This window comes from Salmo salar, chromosome 29 (assembly GCF_965601325.2).
Source record: "Salmo salar chromosome 29, fSalSal1, whole genome shotgun sequence".
NCBI classification, from domain to species: Eukaryota; Metazoa; Chordata; class Actinopteri; order Salmoniformes; family Salmonidae; genus Salmo; species Salmo salar.
This window is the reverse complement of record NC_138319.1, coordinates 24,987,513-25,011,638: the sequence shown is the minus strand read 5'-3', so window position 1 is coordinate 25,011,638 and position 24,126 is coordinate 24,987,513. Positions and strand designations below refer to the sequence as shown.

The following is a 24,126-nucleotide window of genomic DNA, read 5'->3' as shown; positions in this document are numbered from 1 at the left end:
GGGGATTTTTACTAGGATTAAATGTCAGGAATTGTGAAAAACTGAGTTTAAATGTATTTGGCTAAGGTGTATGTACACTTCCGACTTCAACTGTACATCCATTTTTGATTTGTATATCTGTCCATTGATTCTTGAAGAATTTAACTTCAACTGTATTTTTACATATTTCACTGTCTATGTATAGAGTGGTTATAGACTAAATGGCGCTAGCAGTTCGCAAAGCAAAAAATGGACGGCACACAATTATTCCAAAACGGCAGGGCTTGTTGGTGGAACACAATTCCCTACTTCAGTCAACCAGTCCATTTAGAATTTATGATAGAACTGTGATCATTTGGCAAGGAATTTAGTTTGTGTATCCCATCAGATAGGCATTTATTTCTGTAGGTCTAACAGGAGCTTGTGAGCGCACTCAGCACAGCTTCAGCTTGTGTAGAGAGAGCGGTCAGAACGCTATTGAGTGAGTGAAACTCTGAGGGGATTTAGGTAAAACTGTGTGATGCTTATCTTGGTTTATTTTTTGTTGTGCCCTGCAAATGCACATGTACAAATGGAACACTAGAGTCAAAGCAAATTAATGTTGTTTTCAAGACAACATTTCCATCTCTGGTTAAAGATAGCGCTTTGACATTCGTTCCAGTACTCTATTATTTATGCCCATCCCTAGTCTAGTTATTGAGTATATGGAATAGTCCTGTAGTCAGACTGTGGAATAGTCCTATAGTCTTGTTGTTGACTATGTGGAATTGGGCTATAGTCTTATTGAATGTGGAATATGGCTGTATGTAGTCTTGTTGTCGACTATGTGGAATGGTATTGTATTGTTGTTGACTGTGGAATAGGTCTGTAGTCTTGTTGACTATCTGGAATATTGTTGTAGTCTTGTTGACTCTGGAATAGTGCTGTAGTCTGACTGATTAGTGTTGTAGTACTGTTGACTGTGGAATAGTGTTATTGTCTAGTTGACTGTGGAATAGTGTTATTGTCTAGTTGACTGTGGAATAGTGTTGTTGACTGTGGAATAGTGTTGTAGTCTCGCTGACTATCAGAATAGTGTTGTTGACTGTGGGATAGTGTTGTAGTCTTGTTGAATATGGAGTAGTGTTGTAGTCTTGTTGACTATGGAGTAGTGTTGTAGTACTGTTGACTATGGAGTAGTGTTGTAGTACTGTTGACTATGTGTAATAGGGTTATTGTCTTGTTGATTATGTGGAAAGGTGTTGTAGTCTAGTTGACGACTATGGACTAGTGTTGTAGTCTAGTTGACAACTATGGACTAGTGTTGTAGTCTAGTTGTTGACGACTATGGACTAGTGTTGTAGTCTAGTTGTTGACGACTATGGACTAGTGTTGTACTCTAGTTGACGACTATGGACTAGTGCTGTAGTCTAGTTGTTGACGACTATGGACTAGTGCTGTAGTCTATTTGTTGACGACTATGGACTAGTGCTGTAGTCTAGTTGTTGACGACTATGGACTAGTGCTGTAGTCTAGTTGTTGACAACTATGGACTAGTGCTGTAGTCTAGTTGTTGACGACTATGGACTAGTGCTGTAGTCTAGTTGTTGACGACTATGGACTAGTGCTGTAGTCTAGTTGTTGACGACTATGGACTAGTGCTGTAGTCTAGTTGTTGACGACTATGGACTAGTGCTGTAGTCTAGTTGTTGACGACTATGGACTAGTGCTGTAGTCTAGTTGTTGACGACTATGGACTAGTGCTGTAGTCTAGTTGTTGACGACTATGGACTAGTGCTGTAGTCTAGTTGTTGACGACTATGGGCTAGTGCTGTAGTCTAGTTGTTGACGACTATGGACTAGTGCTGTAGTCTAGTTGACAACTATGGACTAGTGTTGTACTCTAGTTGTTGACGACTATGGACTAGTGCTGTAGTCTAGTTGTTGACGACTATGGACTAGTGCTGTAGTCTAGTTGACGACTATGGACTAGTGTTGTACTCTAGTTGTTGACGACTATGGACTAGTGTTGTAGTCTAGTTGACGACTATGGACTAGTGCTGTAGTCTAGTTGTTGACGACTATGGACTAGTGTTGTAGGCTAGTTGACGACTATGGACTAGTGTTGTAGTCTAGTTGACGACTATGGACTAGTGCTGTAGTCTAGTTGTTGACGACTATGGACTAGTGTTGTAGTCTAGTTGTTGACGACTATGGACTAGTGTTGTACTCTAGTTGTTGACGACTATGGACTAGTGCTGTAGTCTAGTTGTTGACGACTATGGACTAGTGCTGTAGTCTATTTGTTGACGACTATGGACTAGTGCTGTAGTCTAGTTGTTGACGACTATGGACTAGTGCTGTAGTCTAGTTGTTGACGACTATGGACTAGTGCTGTAGTCTAGTTGTTGACGACTATGGACTAGTGCTGTAGTCTAGTTGTTGACGACTATGGACTAGTGCTGTAGTCTAGTTGTTGACGACTATGGACTAGTGTTGTAGTCTAGTTGACGACTATGGACTAGTGCTGTAGTCTAGTTGTTGACGACTATGGACTAGTGTTGTAGGCTAGTTGACGACTATGGACTAGTGTTGTAGTCTAGTTGACGACTATGGACTAGTGCTGTAGTCTAGTTGTTGACGACTATGGACTAGTGTTGTAGTCTAGTTGTTGACGACTATGGACTAGTGTTGTACTCTAGTTGTTGACGACTATGGACTAGTGCTGTAGTCTATTTGTTGACGACTATGGACTAGTGCTGTAGTCTAGTTGTTGACGACTATGGACTAGTGCTGTAGTCTAGTTGTTGACGACTATGGACTAGTGCTGTAGTCTAGTTGTTGACGACTATGGACTAGTGCTGTAGTCTAGTTGTTGACGACTATGGACTAGTGCTGTAGTCTAGTTGTTGACGACTATGGGCTACTGCTGTAGTCTAGTTGTTGACGACTATGGGCTAGTGCTGTAGTCTAGTTGTTGACGACTATGGACTAGTGCTGTAGTCTAGTTGTTGACGACTATGGACTAGTGCTGTAGTCTAGTTGACGACTATGGACTAGTGTTGTACTCTAGTTGTTGACGACTATGGACTAGTGTTGTAGTCTAGTTGACGACTATGGACTAGTGCTGTAGTCTAGTTGTTGACGACTATGGACTAGTGTTGTAGTCTAGTTGTTGACGACTATGGACTAGTGCTGTAGTCTAGTTGTTGACGACTATGGACTAGTGCTGTAGTCTAGTTGTTGACGACTATGGACTAGTGCTGTAGTCTAGTTGACGACTATGGACTAGTGTTGTACTCTAGTTGTTGACGACTATGGACTAGTGTTGTAGTCTAGTTGACGACTATGGACTAGTGCTGTAGTCTAGTTGTTGACGACTATGGACTAGTGTTGTACTCTAGTTGTTGACGACTATGGACTAGTGCTGTAGTCTAGTTGTTGACGAATATGGACTAGTGTTGTACTCTAGTTGTTGACGACTATGGACTAGTGTTGTAGTCTAGTTGTTGACGACTATGGACTAGTGCTGTAGTCTAGTTGTTGACGACTATGGACTAGTGTTGTAGTCTAGTTGTTGACGACTATGGACTAGTGCTGTAGTCTAGTTGTTGACGACTATGGACTAGTGTTGTACTCTAGTTGTTGACGACTATGGACTAGTGTTGTACTCTAGTTGTTGACGACTATGGACTAGTGCTGTAGTCTAGTTGTTGACGACTATGGACTAGTGTTGTAGTCTAGTTGTTGACGACTATGGACTAGTGCTGTTGTCTAGTTGTTGACGACTATGCACTAGTGTTGTACTCTAGTTGTTGACGACTATGGACTAGTGTTGTAGTCTAGTTGTTGACGACTATGGACTAGTGCTGTAGTCTAGTTGTTGACGACTATGGACTAGTGCTGTAGTCTAGTTGTTGACGACTATGGACTAGTGTTGTACTCTAGTTGTTGACGACTATGGACTAGTGTTGTAGTCTAGTTGACGACTATGGACTAGTGCTGTAGTCTAGTTGTTGACGACTATGGACTAGTGTTGTAGTCTAGTTGTTGACGACTATGGACTAGTGTTGTACTCTAGTTGTTGACGACTATGGACTAGTGCTGTAGTCTATTTGTTGACGACTATGGACTAGTGCTGTAGTCTATTTGTTGACGACTATGGACTAGTGCTGTAGTCTAGTTGTTGACGACTATGGACTAGTGCTGTAGTCTAGTTGTTGACGACTATGGACTAGTGCTGTAGTCTAGTTGTTGACGACTATGGACTAGTGCTGTAGTCTAGTTGTTGACGACTATGGACTAGTGCTGTAGTCTAGTTGTTGACGACTATGGACTAGTGCTGTAGTCTAGTTGTTGACGACTATGGACTAGTGCTGTAGTCTAGTTGTTGACGACTATGGACTAGTGCTGTAGTCTAGTTGTTGACGACTATGGGCTACTGCTGTAGTCTAGTTGTTGACGACTATGGGCTAGTGCTGTAGTCTAGTTGTTGACGACTATGGACTAGTGCTGTAGTCTAGTTGTTGACGACTATGGACTAGTGCTGTAGTCTAGTTGACGACTATGGACTAGTGTTGTACTCTAGTTGTTGACGACTATGGACTAGTGTTGTAGTCTAGTTGACGACTATGGACTAGTGCTGTAGTCTAGTTGTTGACGACTATGGACTAGTGTTGTAGTCTAGTTGTTGACGACTATGGACTAGTGCTGTAGTCTAGTTGTTGACGACTATGGACTAGTGCTGTAGTCTAGTTGTTGACGACTATGGACTAGTGCTGTAGTCTAGTTGACGACTATGGACTAGTGTTGTACTCTAGTTGTTGACGACTATGGACTAGTGTTGTAGTCTAGTTGACGACTATGGACTAGTGCTGTAGTCTAGTTGTTGACGACTATGGACTAGTGTTGTAGTCTAGTTGTTGACGACTATGGACTAGTGTTGTACTCTAGTTGTTGACGACTATGGACTAGTGCTGTAGTCTAGTTGTTGACGAATATGGACTAGTGTTGTAGTCTAGTTGTTGACGACTATGGACTAGTGCTGTAGTCTAGTTGTTGACGACTATGGACTAGTGCTGTAGTCTAGTTGTTGACGACTATGGACTAGTGCTGTAGTCTAGTTGTTGACGACTATGGACTAGTGCTGTAGTCTAGTTGTTGACGACTATGGACTAGTGCTGTAGTCTAGTTGTTGACGACTATGGACTAGTGTTGTACTCTAGTTGTTGACGACTATGGACTAGTGTTGTAGTCTAGTTGTTGACGACTATGGACTAGTGCTGTAGTCTAGTTGTTGACGACTATGGACTAGTGCTGTAGTCTAGTTGACAACTATGGACTAGTGTTGTACTCTAGTTGTTGACGACTATGGACTAGTGCTGTAGTCTAGTTGTTGACGACTATGGACTAGTGCTGTAGTCTAGTTGTTGACGACTATGGACTAGTGCTGTAGTCTAGTTGTTGACGACTATGGACTAGTGCTGTAGTCTAGTTGTTGACGACTATGGACTAGTGCTGTAGTCTAGTTGTTGACGACTATGGACTAGTGCTGTAGTCTAGTTGTTGACGACTATGGACTAGTGCTGTAGTCTAGTTGTTGACGACTATGGACTAGTGCTGTAGTCTAGTTGTTGACGACTATGGACTAGTGCTGTAGTCTAGTTGGACGACTATGGACTAGTGTTGTAGTCTAGTTGACGACTATGGACTAGTGCTGTAGTCTAGTTGACGACTATGGACTAGTGCTGTAGTCTAGTTGACGACTATGGACTAGTGTTGTAGTCTAGTTGACGACTATGGACTAGTGTTGTAGTCTAGTTGACGACTATGGACTAGTGCTGTAGTCTAGTTGTTGACAACTATGGACTAGTGCTGTAGTCTAGTTGTTGACGACTATGGACTAGTGTTGTAGTCTAGTTGACGACTATGGACTAGTGCTGTAGTCTAGTTGTTGACGACTATGGACTAGTGCTGTAGTCTAGTTGACGACTATGCACTAGTGCTGTAGTCTAGTTGTTGACGACTATGGACTGGTGTTGTAGTCTAGTTGACGACTATGGACTAGTGCTGTAGTCTAGTTGTTGACGACTATGGACTAGTGCTGTAGTCTAGTTGTTGACGACTATGGACTAGTGTTGTAGTCTAGTTGTTGACGACTATGGACTAGTGCTGTAGTCTAGTTGTTGACGACTATGGACTAGTGCTGTAGTCTAGTTGTTGACGACTATGGACTAGTGCTGTAGTCTAGTTGTTGACGACTATGGACTAGTGCTGTACTCTAGTTGTTGACGACTATGGACTAGTGTTGTAGTCTAGTTGTTGACGACTATGGACTAGTGTTGTAGTCTAGTTGTTGACGACTATGGACTAGTGCTGTAGTCTAGTTGTTGACGACTATGGACTAGTGCTGTAGTCTAGTTGTTGACGACTATGGACTAGTGTTGTACTCTAGTTGTTGACGACTATGGACTAGTGTTGTAGTCTAGTTGACGACTATGGACTAGTGTTGTAGTCTAGTTGTTGACGACTATGGACTAGTGCTGTAGTCTAGTTGTTGACGACTATGGACTAGTGCTGTAGTCTAGTTGTTGACGACTATGGACTAGTGCTGTAGTCTAGTTGTTGACGACTATGGACTAGTGCTGTAGTCTAGTTGTTGACGACTATGGACTAGTGCTGTAGTCTAGTTGTTGCCGACTATGGACTAGTGTTGTAGTCTAGTTGACGACTATGGACTAGTGTTGTAGTCTAGTTGACGACTATGGAATAGTGCTGTACTCTAGTTGTTGACGACTATGGACTAGTGCTGTAGTCTAGTTGTTGACGACTATGGACTAGTGCTGTTGACTGTGTAATAGGGTATTGTGTAGTTCAGGTATTCCCAAACGGGGGTAACCGCAATGCCGTCGGGGGTACGCCAAATAAAAATGTGATTCACATTTTAACAAATAACAATTTTATTAAAAATAATTATAATCTGCACATTTTCAAACAGTGCATTTATATTTTCCAACGTTTGGGTGAGTTTTTTTTATCGCCTGAGTAGCCTTGTTTCACTGCCAAAAATAAAATTAAACCATCTAGTGTTCAGTGAAATAACAACACAATGTCAAATACAGGTAGCCTAGTCAAATAACTTACATCCAATCACATTAACCGTTACTCTCTCGCGGGAAACCTTCACTCTTGCGCAGACCTTTAGAACCGAAACATGACCATTTAAAAAATAAGCCACAGGAGTTTTTTGAGCGAGAATAAAGACTACTTTCAAGTAGTAAGACTGTATAAAAGCAACAGAAACCATTAATAAGAAGGGGCTAGAAGCTTCTTATATGGTGAGCTACGGAGTGGCTAGGGCAGTCAAGCCCCATACTATTGTGGATGACTTAATTATTCCTGCTGCCGCGGATAAGGCTGGGACAATGCTATACAGACAAAAAAACTATACAGACAATATCTTCATCAAACAACACTGTTTCATGACGCATCAGTGACATGGCAGGAGATGGTTTGAAACAATTAATACTTCGCATACAAGCCAGTGAATTATATGTGTTACAGCTGGATGAGTCAACAGACAGGGGGCCTGGCACAGCTCCTGGTATATGTCCGTTACGTTTATGGGGGGGTCAATTAAGGAAGACATCCTCTTCTGCAAACCACTGGAAACCAGGACAACATGAGAGGATATTTGAAAGTTTTGGACAGCTGTGACATCGGTGGTCAAGATGTGTTGGTTTCAGTACTGATGGCACAAAAGCTATGCCAGGGAGACATAGTAGAGTGGTAACGCGTGAGCAAGCAGTTGCTCCCGATGCCACTTGGGTACACTGCAGCATCCACCGAGAGGCTCTTGCTGCCAAGGGAATGCCTGATAGCTTGAAAGACGTTTTGGACCTTACAGTGAAAATGGTTAACTTTGTTATTAAAGCAAGGCCCCTGAACTCTGGTATATTTTCTGCATTATGCAATGATATGGGCAGCGCCATGTAACACTTTTACAACATACAGAAGTGCGCTGGTTATCAAGGGGCAAAGTATTGACATGTTTTTTTTAAATTGAGAGACGAGCTTAAAGTTTTCTTTACTGACCTTCATTTTCACTTGTCTGACCATTTCCATGATGACGAGTTTCTCACCCGACTGGCCTATCTGGGAGATGTTTTTTCTCAACTGAATGATCTGAATCTAGGATTACAGGGACTCTCTGCAACTATATTCAATGTGCGGGACAAAATTTAGGCTATGATTAAGAAGTTGGAGCTCTTGTCTGTCTGAATTAACAAGGACAACACACAGGTCTTTCCATCGTTGTATGATTTTTTTTGTGTGCAAATGAACTCAAGCTTTTACGGACATTGTGATATAGCGAAGCACCTGAGTGAGCTGGGTGCGCAATTATGCAGGTACTTTCCCGAAACGGACAACACAAACAACTGGATTCGTTAGTCCTTTCATGCCCTGCCTCCAGTCCACTTACCGATATCTGAACAAGAGAGCCTCATTGAAATTGCAACAAGCGGTTCTGTGAAAATTGAATTTAATCAGAAGCCACTGCCAGATTTCTGGATTTGGCAGCGCTCAAGAGTTTCTTGCCTTGGTAAATCTTGCTGTTAAGACACTGATGACCTTTGCAACCACGTACCTTTGTGAGAGTGGATTCTCGGCCCTCACTAGCATGAAAAAGAAAGGTACAGACTGTGTGTGTGAAATGATTTAAGACTGACACTCTCCAATACAACCCAACATTGAAATTGAGTTATGTGCATCCTTTCAAGCACACCCTTCTGATTAACTTATGGTGAGTTATTCACCATTTTTTATGAACAAATAAGGTTTTATATGTAAGATGGCTAAATAAAGAGCAAAATGATTGATTATTATTATTTGTGCCCTGGTCCTATAAGAGCTCTTTATCACTTCCCCCAAGCCGGGTTGTGACAACTCTCACTCATTCTTATAGTGTGTGTGTGGCAGGCTTACAATGATGGCAAAAAGCAACATTTTATAGTGTACTGACCCTGGTGCTAGAGGGGGTATGCAGCTGGAGGTTGAATGTTTTAAGGTGTACGGGACTATTAAAAAGTTTGGGAACCACTGTTCCAGTTGATTATGTAGAATGTCGTTGTAGTCTTGTTGACTATGTGGAATAATATTGTAGTCTAGCTGACTGTGGGAAAAGTGTTGTGGTCTAGCTGACTGTGGGATAGTGCTGTAGTCTAGTTGTTGACTATGTGGAATAGTGCTGTGGTCTAGTTGTTGACTATGTGGAATAATGCTGTAGTCTAGTTGTTGACTGTGGAATAGTCGTGGTCTTTGAATTAGTGTGTAAACATGTTGTGTTGACTGTGGAACAGTGCTGTAGTCTAGTTGTTGACTATGTGGAATAATGCTGTAGTCTAGTTGTTGACTGTGGAATAGTTGTGGTCTTTGAATTAGTGTGGAAACATGTTGTGTTGACTGTGGAACAGTGCTGTAGTCTAGTTGTTGACTATGTGGAATAATGCTGTAGTCTAGTTGTTGACTGTGGAATAGTCGTGGTCTTTGAATTAGTGTGTAAACATGTTGTGTTGACTATGGAACAGTGCTGAAGCTTTGACTTAGTTGTGTTCTTGTTGACTGTGGGAAATAGTTGTAGTCTTTTTGACTGTTGACTATGTGTTGTAGTAATGTTGACTGTGTAATAGGGTCATTGTCTACCTGACTATGTGGAATAGTGCTGTAGTCTTGTTGTTGACTGTGGAATAGTGCTGTAGTCTTGTTGACTATTTGGCTCAAACAAATTGGCCTGATCAAATTTTTTTGGACAATAACTAATTGGGTTTGGGGTTTTGTGTAGTGTTTTTGGAGGGTGCAGTTAAATTCTGCCGATACTCAAAGGGAAGGTCCACACAGCATTGTCTGAATCCCTTCCATCCACTCCATCTCTCTGAGCCAGGCAGCGAGTGGTGGGAGAGAAATGCATCATTTACTGGCTTCCTGTATTCACAGAACCAGCTGGTGACCTATCATGGGCCGGCCCCACCAGCTAAAAGCCAATCTGATTTCCCTCGAAGGCGTTATTACCGGGCCTAATGAAAATGGACCCTGTTCCCAACCCGCTTGGCACCCAGATGAATTGCGGTGTGGATTTGTTGTGATTTCCCCCTTTCTCCTCCTCTCCCTGTAGCCACCCCATCACCCTTCTCCAATGTGTGTGTGTGTGTGTGTGTGTGTGGAAGAGGAGGATGTGAGGGAGTGTGTTACTGTGTGCAAGCGGGATGCACATGCGTGTATGCAAACACATCAGTGTGTGTGTCGTGCACGCATATGCATGGGCCCAATGTTCCCTAAAAAAAATGTAGGCACTGAGCAAATTTCAGGTCTGCTGACCCCAAAGTTGAGCGTTGTGAAAATTCTGTGCAACTTCCGGTGCACGTTTACTGTGAACACTAAGGTTGTACCAGCTTTAAGTCTCTCGTTATCTTGTTTATAGATCTTTTCTGCCTCTATGACAGTGGTTCCCAACCTTTTGGTTTCTCTACCACCAGCTGAATTTTGAAAAATGTAGACACACATAAAGAAAATTTAGCAGCACAATGAAAAATATTTTAGATATTAAAGATTGAATCCTTAATTTTCGTAGGCACACTGATGCGCAGAAATAAAAATGTCAGGTTGTACAGCAAAATATTTAGGCGAATATACGAGTAGAATGGTCCAATGTGCACTCTAGCTACATGTAGCTCTTCCTTTGATCTCAAAACAAGCACATCTGCTCATGCTGTAAACACAGTCCAGTTCAATTGAGTGGCATAAATCCATATTGCAACGGTCTATTTGCATATAGGCCTACTGCCGTTCTGATTGGTTATGGCGCACCGGTCTGTGTCTCACGACTGTCTGCCTTACCTATTTCTCTGTCTTGTTCGTTTCCTCCCTCCCATTCCCCCTCCCCTGCCCTCTATTTCTGTGCTGCTCGTAGGAGAAGAGGTAGAAGGTCTCTCCTTGGGCGCATATAGGCTGAGAGCCTGGGACTGGGTGATGACGGGGATGTGTTCTGTAGAGGCGGAGACACGAGATGGGGGGGGGGGGGGGGGGGGGTCGCTCAGTCAGCTGAGTTTTGACTAAGCCCTCTTTTCACACTTCATATCCTGTTGGCTCTATTATTTCTCTTCCGGTCCTCTCTCCAGTCTTCTCTCTTGCTTTCTCCATCTACCCTTTCTCTCTATCTAGCCAGTGCAGCTGAGGCTATGATGTTGTGTGTGTTTCAGTGTGATTGGAACTTCAGCACCGTTTTTTTCAAAAAATTTTTTTTTATTTTTCTCTACCACTCCAGACAATGGGAGCTCTTGCCTCAATGTCAAGGGTGTGATTCAAGCAAGGGCCTTTTGTTGCAGGCTGTGTCCCAAATAGCACCCTATTCCCTATGTAGTGCATTACTTTTGACCAGGGCGCATGGGGACTATTATTATTATTTAGGAAATAGGGTGCCATTTGGGACACCGCCTGTTTTTCACAGAGCCAAGTACTGACCGCTCCCTTTGCATTTCATTAACTACATCATTCTAGTGGTAGTCTCATCTGCAGCTACCAGAAATACAATGCAGCACTATTGACTTGTATGAGAGGTTGAGTATTTAAAGTTACATTCCTACAAACTTTTACCAAAGGTGAAACTTGATTGTAAATAAAGAACACAACGTGTCACTGTCAACCGTATGATCGAAGCAGCAATGAGACACGGCTAGTATAGATACTTCTGTGTATATAGTAGTATGTGGACACCCCTTCAAATTGGTGGATTTTTCTATTTCAGCAACACCCGTTGCTGACAGGTGTATAAAATCGAGTACGCCGCCATGCAATCTCCATAGACAAACATTGGCAGTAGAATGGCCTCACTGAAGAGCTGAGTGACTTTCAACGTGGCACCGTCATAGGATGTTACCTTTCCAACAAGACAATTTGTCAAATGTCTGCCCAGCTAGTGCTGCCCCGGTCAACTGCTGTTGTTCTGAAGTGGAAACTTGTAGGCGCAACAACGGCTCTGCCGTGAAGTGGTAGGCCACACAAGCTCACAGAATGGGAGTGCTGAAGCATGTAGTGCGTAAAAATCATCTGTCCCCGGGTTGCAACACTCACTACTGAGTTCCAAACTGCCTCTGGAAGCAACGTCAGCACAAGACATGTAGCGTTCGTTGGGAGCTTCATGAAATGGGTTGCCATGGCTGAGCAGCTGCACACAAGCCTAAGATCACCATGCGCAATTGGACTCTGGAGCAGTGGAAACATGTTCTCTGGAGTGATGAATCATGCTTCACCATCTGTCAGTCTGATGGACGAATTTGGGTTTTGCGAATGCTACCTGCCCGAATGCATAGTGCCAAATGGAAAGTTTGGTGGAGGAGTATTGGTCTGGGGCTGTTTTTCATAGTTAGGGCTAGGCCTCTTAGTTCCAGTGAAGGGAAATCCTATTGCTACAGCGTACAATTTACATTCTAGACGATTCTGTGCTTCCAACTTTGTGGCAACAGTTTGGGGAAGGCCCTTTCCTGTTTCAGCATGACAGTGCCCTCGTGCACAAAGCGAGGTCCATACAGAGGCTGTGGAGGCTGTTATAGCAGCAAAGGGGGGACAAACTCCATATTAATGCCCATTTATTTTTTATAAGATGTTTGACGTGCAGGTGTCCACATTCTTTTGGTCATGAAGTGTAGATTTGTATTCTATAATTAAGCAATAAGGCACGAGGGAGTGTAGTATATAGCCAATATACCATGGCTAAGAGCTGTTCTTACGCATGATGCAATGCGGAGTGCCTGGATACAGCCCTTAGCCATGGTATATTGGCCATATACCACAAACCTCCATAGTGCGTTTATTGCTATTATAAAAGGCCACTCAAAAATGTGCAGTTTTGTCACACAACACAATGCCACAGATGTCTCAAGTTTTGAGGGTGTGGGCAATTGACATGCTAACTGCAGGAATGTCCAGCCAGAGTTGTTACCAGAGAATTGAATGTTAATTTTTCTACCACAAGCCGCCTCCAACGTCATTTTAGAGAATTTGGCAGTACGTCCAACCGGCCTCACAACAAGAGACAACATATAACCACGCCAGCCCAGGACCTCCACTTCAGGCGTCTTTAACTGCGGGATCGTCTGAGAACAGCCACCCGGACAGCTAATGAAACTGAGGAGTATTTCTGTCTGTAATAAAGCCCTTTTGTGTGAGAAAACAAATTCTGATTCCCTTGTGGGTGGGCCTGGCTCCCAATTGGGAGGGCCTATGCCCTCCCAGGCCCACCCATGGCTGCGCCCCTGCAAAGTCATGTGAAATCCATAGATCCTAATGAATTCATTTAAATTGACTGATTTCCTTATCTGAACTGTAACTCAGAAAAATGGTTGAAATTGTTGCATGTTGCATTTTATATTTTTGTTCAGTATAAAATAATATATGCCATTTAGCAGATGCTTTTAACCAAGGCAACGTACAATCATACATGTATAGATTTCCATATGGGCAGTCCCACATTGAACTAACATTCTTCACTTTTTCTCTGAGAACACAGCCTGACAGCATAATCAGATAAATGGAGGAGAATGGAAGTGTGAAGGGAATCCAGTCTTGTGCCTGTCTGTGCACTGTGATGGTGCTGAGATTTACGGCTCTCTTGGGGGGAGGGGGGAGGAACATCTCAGGAGACAGTGGCGGTTCTGCCACAAGTTAAAAATAACTCCCCGGGCTCAGCCAATGGGATGCTCTGTCCTCGTTGCTCTCTTCTCCCATCTGTGTTAGCCGAGCGTAGATGGTGGTAGCGGCAAAGAGACTGAGATGGAGAGATGCTGGTGTATTTACCACTAGTGGATAAAAAAAAGGCACTTTCTCCATCTCTCCCCCTCTGTCTGTCCTCTTGCTTTCACCCTCGCCTTTTCCATTTCACCCCCCCTTTCTCTCTCTCTCTCTCTCTCTCCTCACTCACTCACTCACTCACTCACTCACTCACTCACTCACTCACTCACTCACTCACTCACTCACTCACTCACTCACTCACTCACTCACTCACTCACTCACTCACTCACTCACACTCTCTCACACACACACACACACACACACACACACACACACACACACATCTTTCTGCCTCTGCAACAGTGGTTCCCAACCTTTTTTGGTTTCTCTACCACCAACTGAAATTTGCTCTGCCTGGAGTACCCCTGAAGTTCCCTGTTGTGCATTTTACCAGTAAACCTATGAACTCATGAGTTTTCCTTTTTTACAAGGAGCATGTGTGCGCCTAAGTAAAAAAAAATTGGCGCACACAAAGAAATGTATGGGCACTATGAAAAATATTTGAGATATTAAAGATAGAATTCTTAATTTTCCTGGTAGATAAGTTTGCTCGTAAATAAAATGTTGAGGTGTCACAGCAACATTTTCAGGCATGTATATGCAATGTTCCCTCATTTTTTTTGTCACTGAGCTAAATATCAGGTCTGCTGAGCGCAAACTTGAACATTGTGAAAATTCTGTGCAACTTCGACTGAGCGTTTACTGTGAGCACTGAGGCTGTACCCACTTTAAGTTCATTTTAACAGGGGTCAAGTAGGCTACTGTGGCTGTTTGATCATAATGTAGGCCTACCAGAGTGGTCTACCATCAAAAACAATGGAGAAAATGCATCCTATAACATTTTAACATGGAAAAAGGCCAACATTCCATGAGGCTTTCGAGAGAAAAAAAACATGCAGGGCTTGACATTAGGGCTGTGGCGGTCATGACAGTTTGTCAGCCGGTGATTGTCAAGCACATAACAGCTGGTCTCACGGTAATTGACCGTTAATGAACATAAACACATCTCCTGGCTTCCACGCACAGCCTACAGCCCTGTTACAGACCTTTGGAACATCTACATTTTAAAAAGTCTAATAAATTCATGTAATATAGCCTACACCATTAAAATAAATCATGGATTTATTGTGGACTGGTGTAAAGATTCATGATATGAAGAAAATGTATTCTATTTCATCAGTCTCTCATTCACAATTTGACAAGCACTTGATAATGCCTCGAATTGAATCTAATAATTATAATTCCCGTGCCAAAGCACCGCTCACTCACATGCCTCTATCACGTGATCGGGTCTTTCTCACAGGCTAAACATTGGGGAATCAACTATGCATGTCCTTATCCAATGCCATGGCGCATATTGAAGTTTTTGGAAGAACTGTCCACCAACAAGATGAGTAAGCCTAACGAACAGCAAAAGCTCTAGCCTATGTCAATCTACTATCCCCCATAGTACAAAGTTGACCTATTCTGTGCGATAAATAAATATTCCAAACAAAGTCTGGGACAGTTGTGGGATGCGATAGATCCCAAATTAATACAAACATTAGCATCAAAAACCCTGTTGTAAGCAATGCGACTTACGCAACAGATGGGAACGTTTAGCTTGAAATGTTGATAAGCTATTAGGCTATTTCTTAACATAAAAAGCACAGCAATGCACATACGGCAGTAGGCCATATGCGCGAATGTTCCATTAGCAGGAAAACACCAACACAAATGTGATTATGCATGTAATGCTTTTATTATGGAGGTGCATTTTTATGGTGAAAAATGATCTTCCCCAAAATTAACTCACGCGCTGAGTGTATGCCAGTTAGGCTCTGCACCTGTTGTAAAGCGGATTAATGTGCTTCATTTTAAGAAGTTATTTGTCGACTTTAGTTGTGATACAAACCATTCACATGTGATTAATATATAATTCACAAGTGATAGGCTAATATTGTCACCCATCACACTATATTTGATTTAATCTTGTCTTTACATATACTAAATAATATATGTGTGAAATGTGTTTTACTTTAGAATGGGCCACTGTCATGCCCCTGTCTCGAAACGGGCAGCAGGAACAAAATCAGCATTGAAAAAAGGCGGAAGTTTAAGTTTGTTCCACCTGAGCGAGTCTGACCGCAAGTCAGAGACCACTATGATGATACACCAAATGTGTTTGATGGATCGCTGGAAAAGATCAGGAATAGGCTTTTGTAGGTTACAGTCCAAGCTATGTCTTCCAATGGTGCGACTACTGTCGGCATCCGAAGTCTGGTTCATCCTTGGGAGCAATTTCCAAACGCCTGAAGGTACCATGTTCATCTGTACAAACAATAGTACGCAAGTACAAACACCATGGGACCACGCAGCCATCATACTGCTCGGGAAGGAGACGTGTTCTGTCTCCTAGAGATGAACGTACTTTGGTGCGAAAAGTGCAAATCAATCCCAGAACAACAGCAAAGGACCTTGTGAAGATGCTGGAGGAAACAGGTACAAAAGTATCTATATCCACAGTGGAACGAGTCCTATATCGATATAACCTAAAAGGCCGCTCAGCAAGAAAGAAGCCACTGCTCCAAAACCGCCATAAAAAAGCCAGACTACGGTTTGCAACTGCACATGGAGACAATGATCGCACTTTTTGGAGAAATGTCCTGTGGTCTGATGAAACAAAAATATAACTGTTTGGCCATAATGACCATCGTTATGTTTGGAAGAAAAAGGGGGAGGCTTGCAAGCCGAAGAACACCATCCCAACTGTGAACCACGGGGGTGGCAGCATCATGTTGTGGGGGTGCTTTGCTGCAGGAGGGACTAGTGCACTTCACAAAATAGATGGCATCATGAGGAAAGAAAATGATGTGGATATATTGAAGCAACATCTCAAGACATCAGTCAGGAATTTAAAGCTTGGTCGCCAAATGGGTCTTCCAAATGGAGAATGACCCCAAGCATACTTCCAAAGTTGTGGCAAAATAGCTTAAGAACAACAGAGTCAATGTATTGGAGTGGCCATCACAAAGCCCTGACCTCAATCCTATAGAAAATGTGTTGTCAGAACTGGAAAAAAAGCATGTGCGAGCAAGGAGGCCTACAAACCTGACTCAGTTACACCAGCTCTGTCAGGAGGAATGGGCCAAAATTCGCCCAACTTATTGTGAGAATCTTGTGGAATGCTACCCAAAACGTTTGACCCAAGTTAAACAATTTAAAGGCAATGCTACCAAATACTAATTGAGTGTATGTAAACTTCTGACCCACTGGGAATGTGATGAAAGAAATAAAAGCTGAAATGAATCATTCTCTCTACTATTATTCTGACATTTCATATTCTTAAAATAAAGTGGTGATCCTAACTGACCTAAGATAGGGAATTTTTACTAGGATTAAATATCAGAAATTGTGAACAACGGAGTTTAAATGTATTTGGCTAAGGTGTATGTACACTTCCGACTTCAACTGTACATCCATTTTTGGACTTGTATATCTGTCCATTGATTCTTGAAGAATTTAACTTGTAAATGCCTCGTGAGCTTAGTTCAACTGTCACATTCCATGAGAACCCAAAATATATGCTTGTTTATCTCCGATATTTTTTTAAACATTGTAAATGTAAACAAACACTGTATAGCCTCATAACATAGTTAAAACAATACTTTTATGTAATGGATTGTCAGTCCTTGCATCCATAGCTCTGTCTGTTAATCTGAGGGTGGTTACATTTCTAAATGCCCATCCCTCAGCGTTTTACCAAAACAGAGGCGGGGTGCCCGTTTTGTTATTGTTTTATCTGTAGATTTGCCTTTTAAACAGCTTCATATTTCAAGATATCAATGTGTCACTAACAAAAAGGTAAATAGGCCTATAGTAAATGCAGCATATGGCATTCATTTTCCACATGTAAATATCACTTTTCAGTTGTGCAGAAAGCATGCCATTCCATGAGCGCAGCATTTATTTTTCAACTCGAATCAATGAGCCCAAAAAGTCCTCATGACGTCAAAACCGTTAACAACAGAGTAGGGCTGGCTAATTAGTCCTTAGTTTTGGGGTTTTGCTCCGGTAAAACAATTTGGCTAATCTATACGTCCATATTTCCAAGTCCTATTCTTGAAGGTCAAGGGGTATAACATTCATTGGAATGACTGGAATTCTGATGGACATTGGTTGTTAATGTAAAGATATAATTTAATCGTATTATTATATGTAGTAGAAAGCGATGGGTTAGTAGAAGGCTACATAACCAACCCATAAAGCCTACATAACCAACCCATTTACATCCATGTGTGGCCAGCTATGTAAACTTTAACATTGATTTATCCTGCAATAGATGTTCAACTGGTAACATACATTTTTGTCTTCTTCTAATGCCTCTTAAGGGGAAGTAATCTAAAAGTAACAGAATGTAATCTGATTACATTACAGAGTTTGGGCAATCCCAAAGTTACTTTACTGATTACAATTTTGGACAGGTAACTGTAATGGATTACATTTAGAAAGTAACCTTCCCAACCCTGTCATCTATGCACTTAAATAGCGAATAGAGGACGCTTTTCCCATGGTTCATTTTCATGCCAGCCAGGTAGGCTGTACGCCTGTTTTAAAGATCAGCAATCTGTTTAAATTGAAAAATAAATATTGTAGGCCTAGCCTATAGAAATCTGCTGGATCCACTTTTTAATAGAGGCCATCACTCTGTTTTCTCACGCAATTGCATAGCCTATAGAAATATTGCGCAACATGAGCTCATGGGCTCTCATGAAGTGTTTAATTCGAATTTTGATTTGCATTTGCATTGATGTCGGCGTGATTAGAGGGACAATCGACTGCTGAGTACCAGGCAAGTTTGGTAGGCTGCTAATGACCATCAGCAGCATTAGAGCTTGGATAAGCCTAATTACCGTGACTAAACGGACACATGGAATTTGACTGCCGTCATGACTCGAGACCGCTGGTGTGGCGGTAATACGGTCACCGTAACAGCCTTACTTGACATGAACCTGTTTATCCACTTGTCCTTCAGACAAGGATGTGACTGAAAATGTTGTGGCATTTGATGCAAGAAACCACTTTACAAAATAAAATGCATCATTATTCCCATACCATTTATTACAGAGAATCACACAAATCATGCTACCCTCTGCCTATTGGCTACTTAGCTTATTCAAGCCTGTCTCAAAATACAACACTGCCCCTTAAAGACAAAAAAAGCTCTTTGCCTGACTCACAAGAGCACTCCCCCTTTGCTGACTACAAATGATCTTTAACTGGGCTAATAACTAACAAAATAGCAAAGGATATGAACAAATGTGCACACATGGCTACATGTAGCTCTCACTTTGATCTCAAAACAAGCGCATTTACTCGCACCACTCATGCTGTAAACACAGTCCAGTTCAAAGTCAATGGCACAGATCCATATATGGCAATGGTCTATTTGCTGTAGCTCTTATTGGTTATGGTGCACCAGTCTGTGTACGGGCCTGAGTCGTGCCTGTCAATGCAATGGAATCCTACTTAGATGCGTTCTGCCTACAACAAAATCTCTTGCAGAGTTAGTTTTGCATACTAAGTCTTGTATGGTTTGTTTTGTTTTGGTATGTTGCATTGAAAGTGGCTAATGCGTTGGTTCGATCACAAATCCCACAGTTAAGGGAATCGTTGATAGTGTTAACCAAGGGAGAAAACTCTTGAAGTTCAATCTCTCTGCTTGGGTTCATATTTCCTCTGTGCAGCATTCCCAGGGAGCTGCGCGCCCGCGTGCAGCTTAGAGGGAACGTTGCTGTAGATCCGCGCCTATCTAAACCTCCCATTGAGGTGTGGTAGTGCTAGAGTACCAGGTGGGTCCTCTGAGGCCTCAGTTACAGATTATTTAACTTTGCATTTCATGACTCCCCTCCGATGTTCTGTCCCCCCCATCCATTTCACTGTAAACCCTATTTAGTTTGCTTTCAAAGAAATCTTGAGCTCTGTTTCGACATGAGTTTATCTGCACTGTGCTGTTGTGGGGGTGCCATGCAAAGCCGCAATGCAAAGCCTAAGACTTTCATTGCAGGCCTAACACAGTGGGATTGTTCAAACTCCTCTCATCTCTCTCTCTCACCCGATTCGCTGGGATTTTTATTTTCTGCCTGAAACCATCGCCTTGGTGTTCTAACAAGAGTGGGTCCTTGTAAACGGGGGTTGTCATGGTGACTCCTCCCTCTTTGGGTTTTACTGCATGTGCTTCTGCTCCTCCAATGCGAGGAGGAGAGCAGAGGAAGAAAGGGGGAGAGAGGGGGTGAAGATGGAAGGAGAAGAGACAGAAATGGAGAGTTGAGGGTGAAAGGTCGTTGCAGGGGAACTGAACTAGATTGTTTCGGAAAATGGAAAGAAACTGATGGGCACTTTACCCCAGTAGTATTTTTTGCGTTGATGTAGACCTAGATAGTAGATGCAGTGAGTCTTGAAATGAAGCTTATCATGTTAATATTTCATTTCACACATCCCTTGCTTATTAAACAATTACCAAGTCTTCCTATAGTGGATGGAGTTAATGTAAATACTACAATGTAGTCCTGTATCACTGCTATATCATGATGCAATGTGGAGTATTGCATGACTGTCATCAGGGAGGACTTGGATCAAACTGAGAATTGTCAATTAAATTAGGCAATGTTTATAGAGGGAACACTAGGTATTGAGTTATTGAACCAGCTGGGGTTTGGGCTTTGGGATGGGGAGGGCGGGGAGTTGCAGTACCTTGGAGGAAGACGTTCCCTAATTAACTTGAGATTAGAGCCTAATTGGAAGGGCTGTGAATTGTTGAGTGGGGACTCAATTTCCCATTGTGCTACAGTCAAAACGGGGGCTTTTTGTAATGAGAAATACCTTTTGATGGTGGCCAAAGTACTAATACCTTTTGGAAATGAATAGCATTCTCATCTATTCCTTTGTCTCATGGCCAGATTTTCAATAGGACCAAATTTTACTCTCATAACAGATGGCCAATTTTTCAGTTATTTTCAGTGAGATTTGGATGGAAGCCTAGTTGTTTTGTGAGAGAAGCAAAGCTCTCAATCAAATTGTGACTTTTAGTTTTTATTTCCTGTCTTCCAGATGTCTTCATGGCTGTGGTGGAGGAGGAGGTGTCACTGGAGGAGGAGGCGGCGCGTCCAAGCCCTCGGCTGGAGGAGGAGGAGGCGGCGCGTCCAAGCCCTCGGCTGGAGGAGGAGGTGGCGGCGCGTCCAAGCCCTCGGCAGGAGGAGGAGGAGGCGGCGCGTCCAAGCCCTCGGCTGGAGGAGGAGGAGGCGGCGCGTCCAAGCCCTCGGCTGGAGGAGGAGGAGGCGGCGCGTCCAAGCCCTCGGCTGGAGGAGGAGGAGGCGGCGCGTCCAAGCCCTCGGCTGGAGGAGGAGGAGGCGGCGCGTCCAAGCCCTCGGCTGGAGGAGGAGGAGGCGGCGCGTCCAAGCCCTCGGCTGGAGGAGGAGGAGGCGGCGCGTCCAAGCCCTCGGCTGGAGGAGGAGGAGGCGGCGCGTCCAAGCCCTCGGCTGGAGGAGGAGGAGGAGGCGGCGCGTCCAAGCCCTCGGCTGGAGGAGGAGGAGGAGGAGGCGGCGCGTCCAAGCCCTCGGCTGGAGGAGGAGGCGGCGCGTCCAAGCCCTCGGCTGGAGGAGGAGGCGGCGCGTCCAAGCCCTCGGCTGGAGGAGGAGGAGGAGGCGGCGCGTCCAAGCCCTCGGCTGGAGGAGGAGGAGGAGGCGGCGCGTCCAAGCCCTCGGCTGGAGGAGGAGGAGGAGGCGGCGCGTCCAAGCCCTCGGCTGGAGGAGGAGGAGGAGGCGGCGCGTCCAAGCCCTCGGCTGGAGGAGGAGGCGGCGCGTCCAAGCCCTTGGCTGGAGGAGGAGGAGGAGGCGGCGCGTCCAAGCCCTCGGCTGGAGGAGGAGGAGGAGGCGCGTCCAAGCCCTCGGCTGGAGGAGGAGGAGGAGGAGGAGGAGGAGGAGGAGGCGCGTCCAGGCCCTCGTCTGGAGGAGGAGGAGGAGGCGCGTCCAGGCCCTCGGCTGGAGGAGGAGGAGGCGCGTCCAGGCCCTCGGCTGGAGGAGGAGGAGGAGGAGGCGCGCCCAGGCCCTCGGCTGGAGGAGGAGGAAGAGGCGCGCCCAGGCCCTCGGCTGGAGGAGGAGGAAGAGGCGCGCCCAGGCCCTCGGCTGGAGGAGGAGGAAGAGGCGCGCCCAGGCCCTCGGCTGGAGGAGGAGGAAGAGGCGCGCCCAGGCCCTCGGCTGGAGGAGGAGGAAGAGGCGCGTCCAGGCCCTCGGCTGGAGGAGGAGGAGGCGGCGCGCCCAGGCCCTCGGCTGGAGGAGGAGGAGGCGGCGCGCCCAGGCCCTCGGCTGGAGGAGGAGGAGGCGGCGCGCCCAGGCCCTCGGCTGGAGGAGGAGGCGGCGGCGCCTCCAGGCCCGCGGCTGGAGGAGGAGGAGGTGCGTCCAGGCCCTCGGCTGGAGGAGGAGGAGGAGGAGGCGGCGGCGGCGCGTCCTGGCCCTCGGCTGGAGGAGGAGGAGGAGGCGCGTCCAGGCCCTCTAAAGGAGCCTAAAGTGTCTCCATCAGGTACAGTGTAGAAAACCATGTAATACACTGAGTGTACAAAATATTAGGAACACCTTCGTAATATTGAGTTGCACTCCCTTTTGCTCTCAGAACAGCATAAATGCGTTGGGGCGTGCACTCTACAATGTGTCAAGTGTTCCACAGGGATGCTGGCCCGTGTTGACCCCAATGCTTCCCACAGTCAAGTTGGCTGGATGTCCTTTGGGTGGTGGACCATTCTTGATACACATGGGAAACCTCTTAGCGTGAAAAACCCTGCAGCTTTGCAGTTCTTGACACACTCAAACCGGTGCGCCTGGCACCTACTACCATACCCCATTCAAAGGCACCTACATTTTTTGTCTTGTCCATTCACCCTCTGAATGGCACTCATACACAATCCATGTCTCAATTGCCTCAAGGTTTAAGAATAATACTTTAACCTGTCTCCTCCTCTTCATCTACACTGATTGAAGTCGATTTAAAAAGTGACATCAATAACATTTCATAGCTTTCACCAGGATTCACCTGGTCAGTCTGTCATGGAAAGAGCAGGTGTTCCTGATGTTTTGGAGCACTTGTGTGTGCTTTAAAATCACAATGTCTAACTATAACTTCCCCCCAACCACTAACTCTCCACTTGCTTTAGGTGTGACTTTGGAAAAAGATCAGCACAACATCCATTCAATAAAGCTTGAATCATGATAAAAACAAACAAGGTTATGCTCTTATTTGATTGGCTTTCTCTGTTCCAGGTGTTGAACTGGCGCAGGAGATTCAGGTGACCGTTACCCTGACGGAGGGCCGGGAGTCTCCCCAGAGGTCTGGAACTCTGGCGGACGTGTCACCGCTCGCCTCCCAGAGTCCCGCCTCACCCGTGGATGATTTCCAACAGGAAGTGGAAATATCAGACTCTTTACAAACGGGAAAAGGTGCGGCGCCCGAGGAGGCTTTGCCCTGCGATGTAGAGGGGGAGGAAACCAAATCGGAGGACTCAAAAACCACTTTAGCCACGTCCACCAAAGAAATAGCTCATGAGCCTTTGGAGGAGACTACCGGAGAGGCTCCTGTGGAGGAGGAGGAGCCTATGGAAGTTGCACCTGTAGAAATGAAGACTTTGGAATTGGCTGCAATGGAGACCACTGTTAAGCAGAATGTTATGGAACCCATGCAGGAGGTGCAGGATGCAGTTGCAGAAAAGGAGGTTGAGGAGAAGTTGCAGGAGTTAGAGGACGAGGAGTTGCCTCCAAGTATTTTGGACAAGGGGGAGGATTTGCCTCCAATTGTTTTGGATGAGGGGGAGGTGTTGCTTCCAAATGTATTGCCCATTGCAGAGGACACAATCAGAGAAAAGGAGCTTAGTCCCATGGCTGAACTTCCTGAAATGGAGAGCCCCGTAGACATGGATACTACGGTAGAAATGGATATCATGCCCGCCAGCAACCGCAGCCTCTCGGACTTCAGCTCACTGAGGGGAGAGGCCAAAGCCCCGAAGGCTTCCCCTGAAATGTCTTCCGAGCTCTCGCTCATGCTGAACCAGTCCCTCGTCCCTACAGAGTCCTTCCCCAGGGAGGCCAGCCCTCCTTGGGCTCAGGTCCAAATCCAGGCCCAGGCTGCTCCACCACAGACCCAACCTCATTCTGGATATAGTGCTTGTGTGCCTCCCACCACCACAACCTTTTTCCCCCTAACTCCCAAGATTGGCATGGGGAAGCCTGCCATCTCCAAGAGGAAGTTCTCCCCTGGGAGACCAAGGGTGAAGCAGGTAAGGCTGTTCATCTATTTGTTTCT

The 24,126-nt window shown here is 44.8% G+C and overlaps 1 protein-coding gene across 1 annotated transcript in view; it reads left to right on the top strand.

Annotated features, from left to right (window-relative positions):
• LOC106590429 (histone-lysine N-methyltransferase 2C) overlaps positions 1-24,126 on the top strand; it is a 206,257-nt gene that overhangs the window by 95,608 nt on the left and 86,523 nt on the right. The window contains exons 12-13 of the mRNA XM_082970632.1: positions 20,890-22,356; positions 23,091-24,100. Coding sequence (XP_082826758.1) covers positions 20,890-22,356; positions 23,091-24,100 — 2,477 coding nt within the window. The remainder of the gene's footprint in view (positions 1-20,889; positions 22,357-23,090; positions 24,101-24,126) is intronic.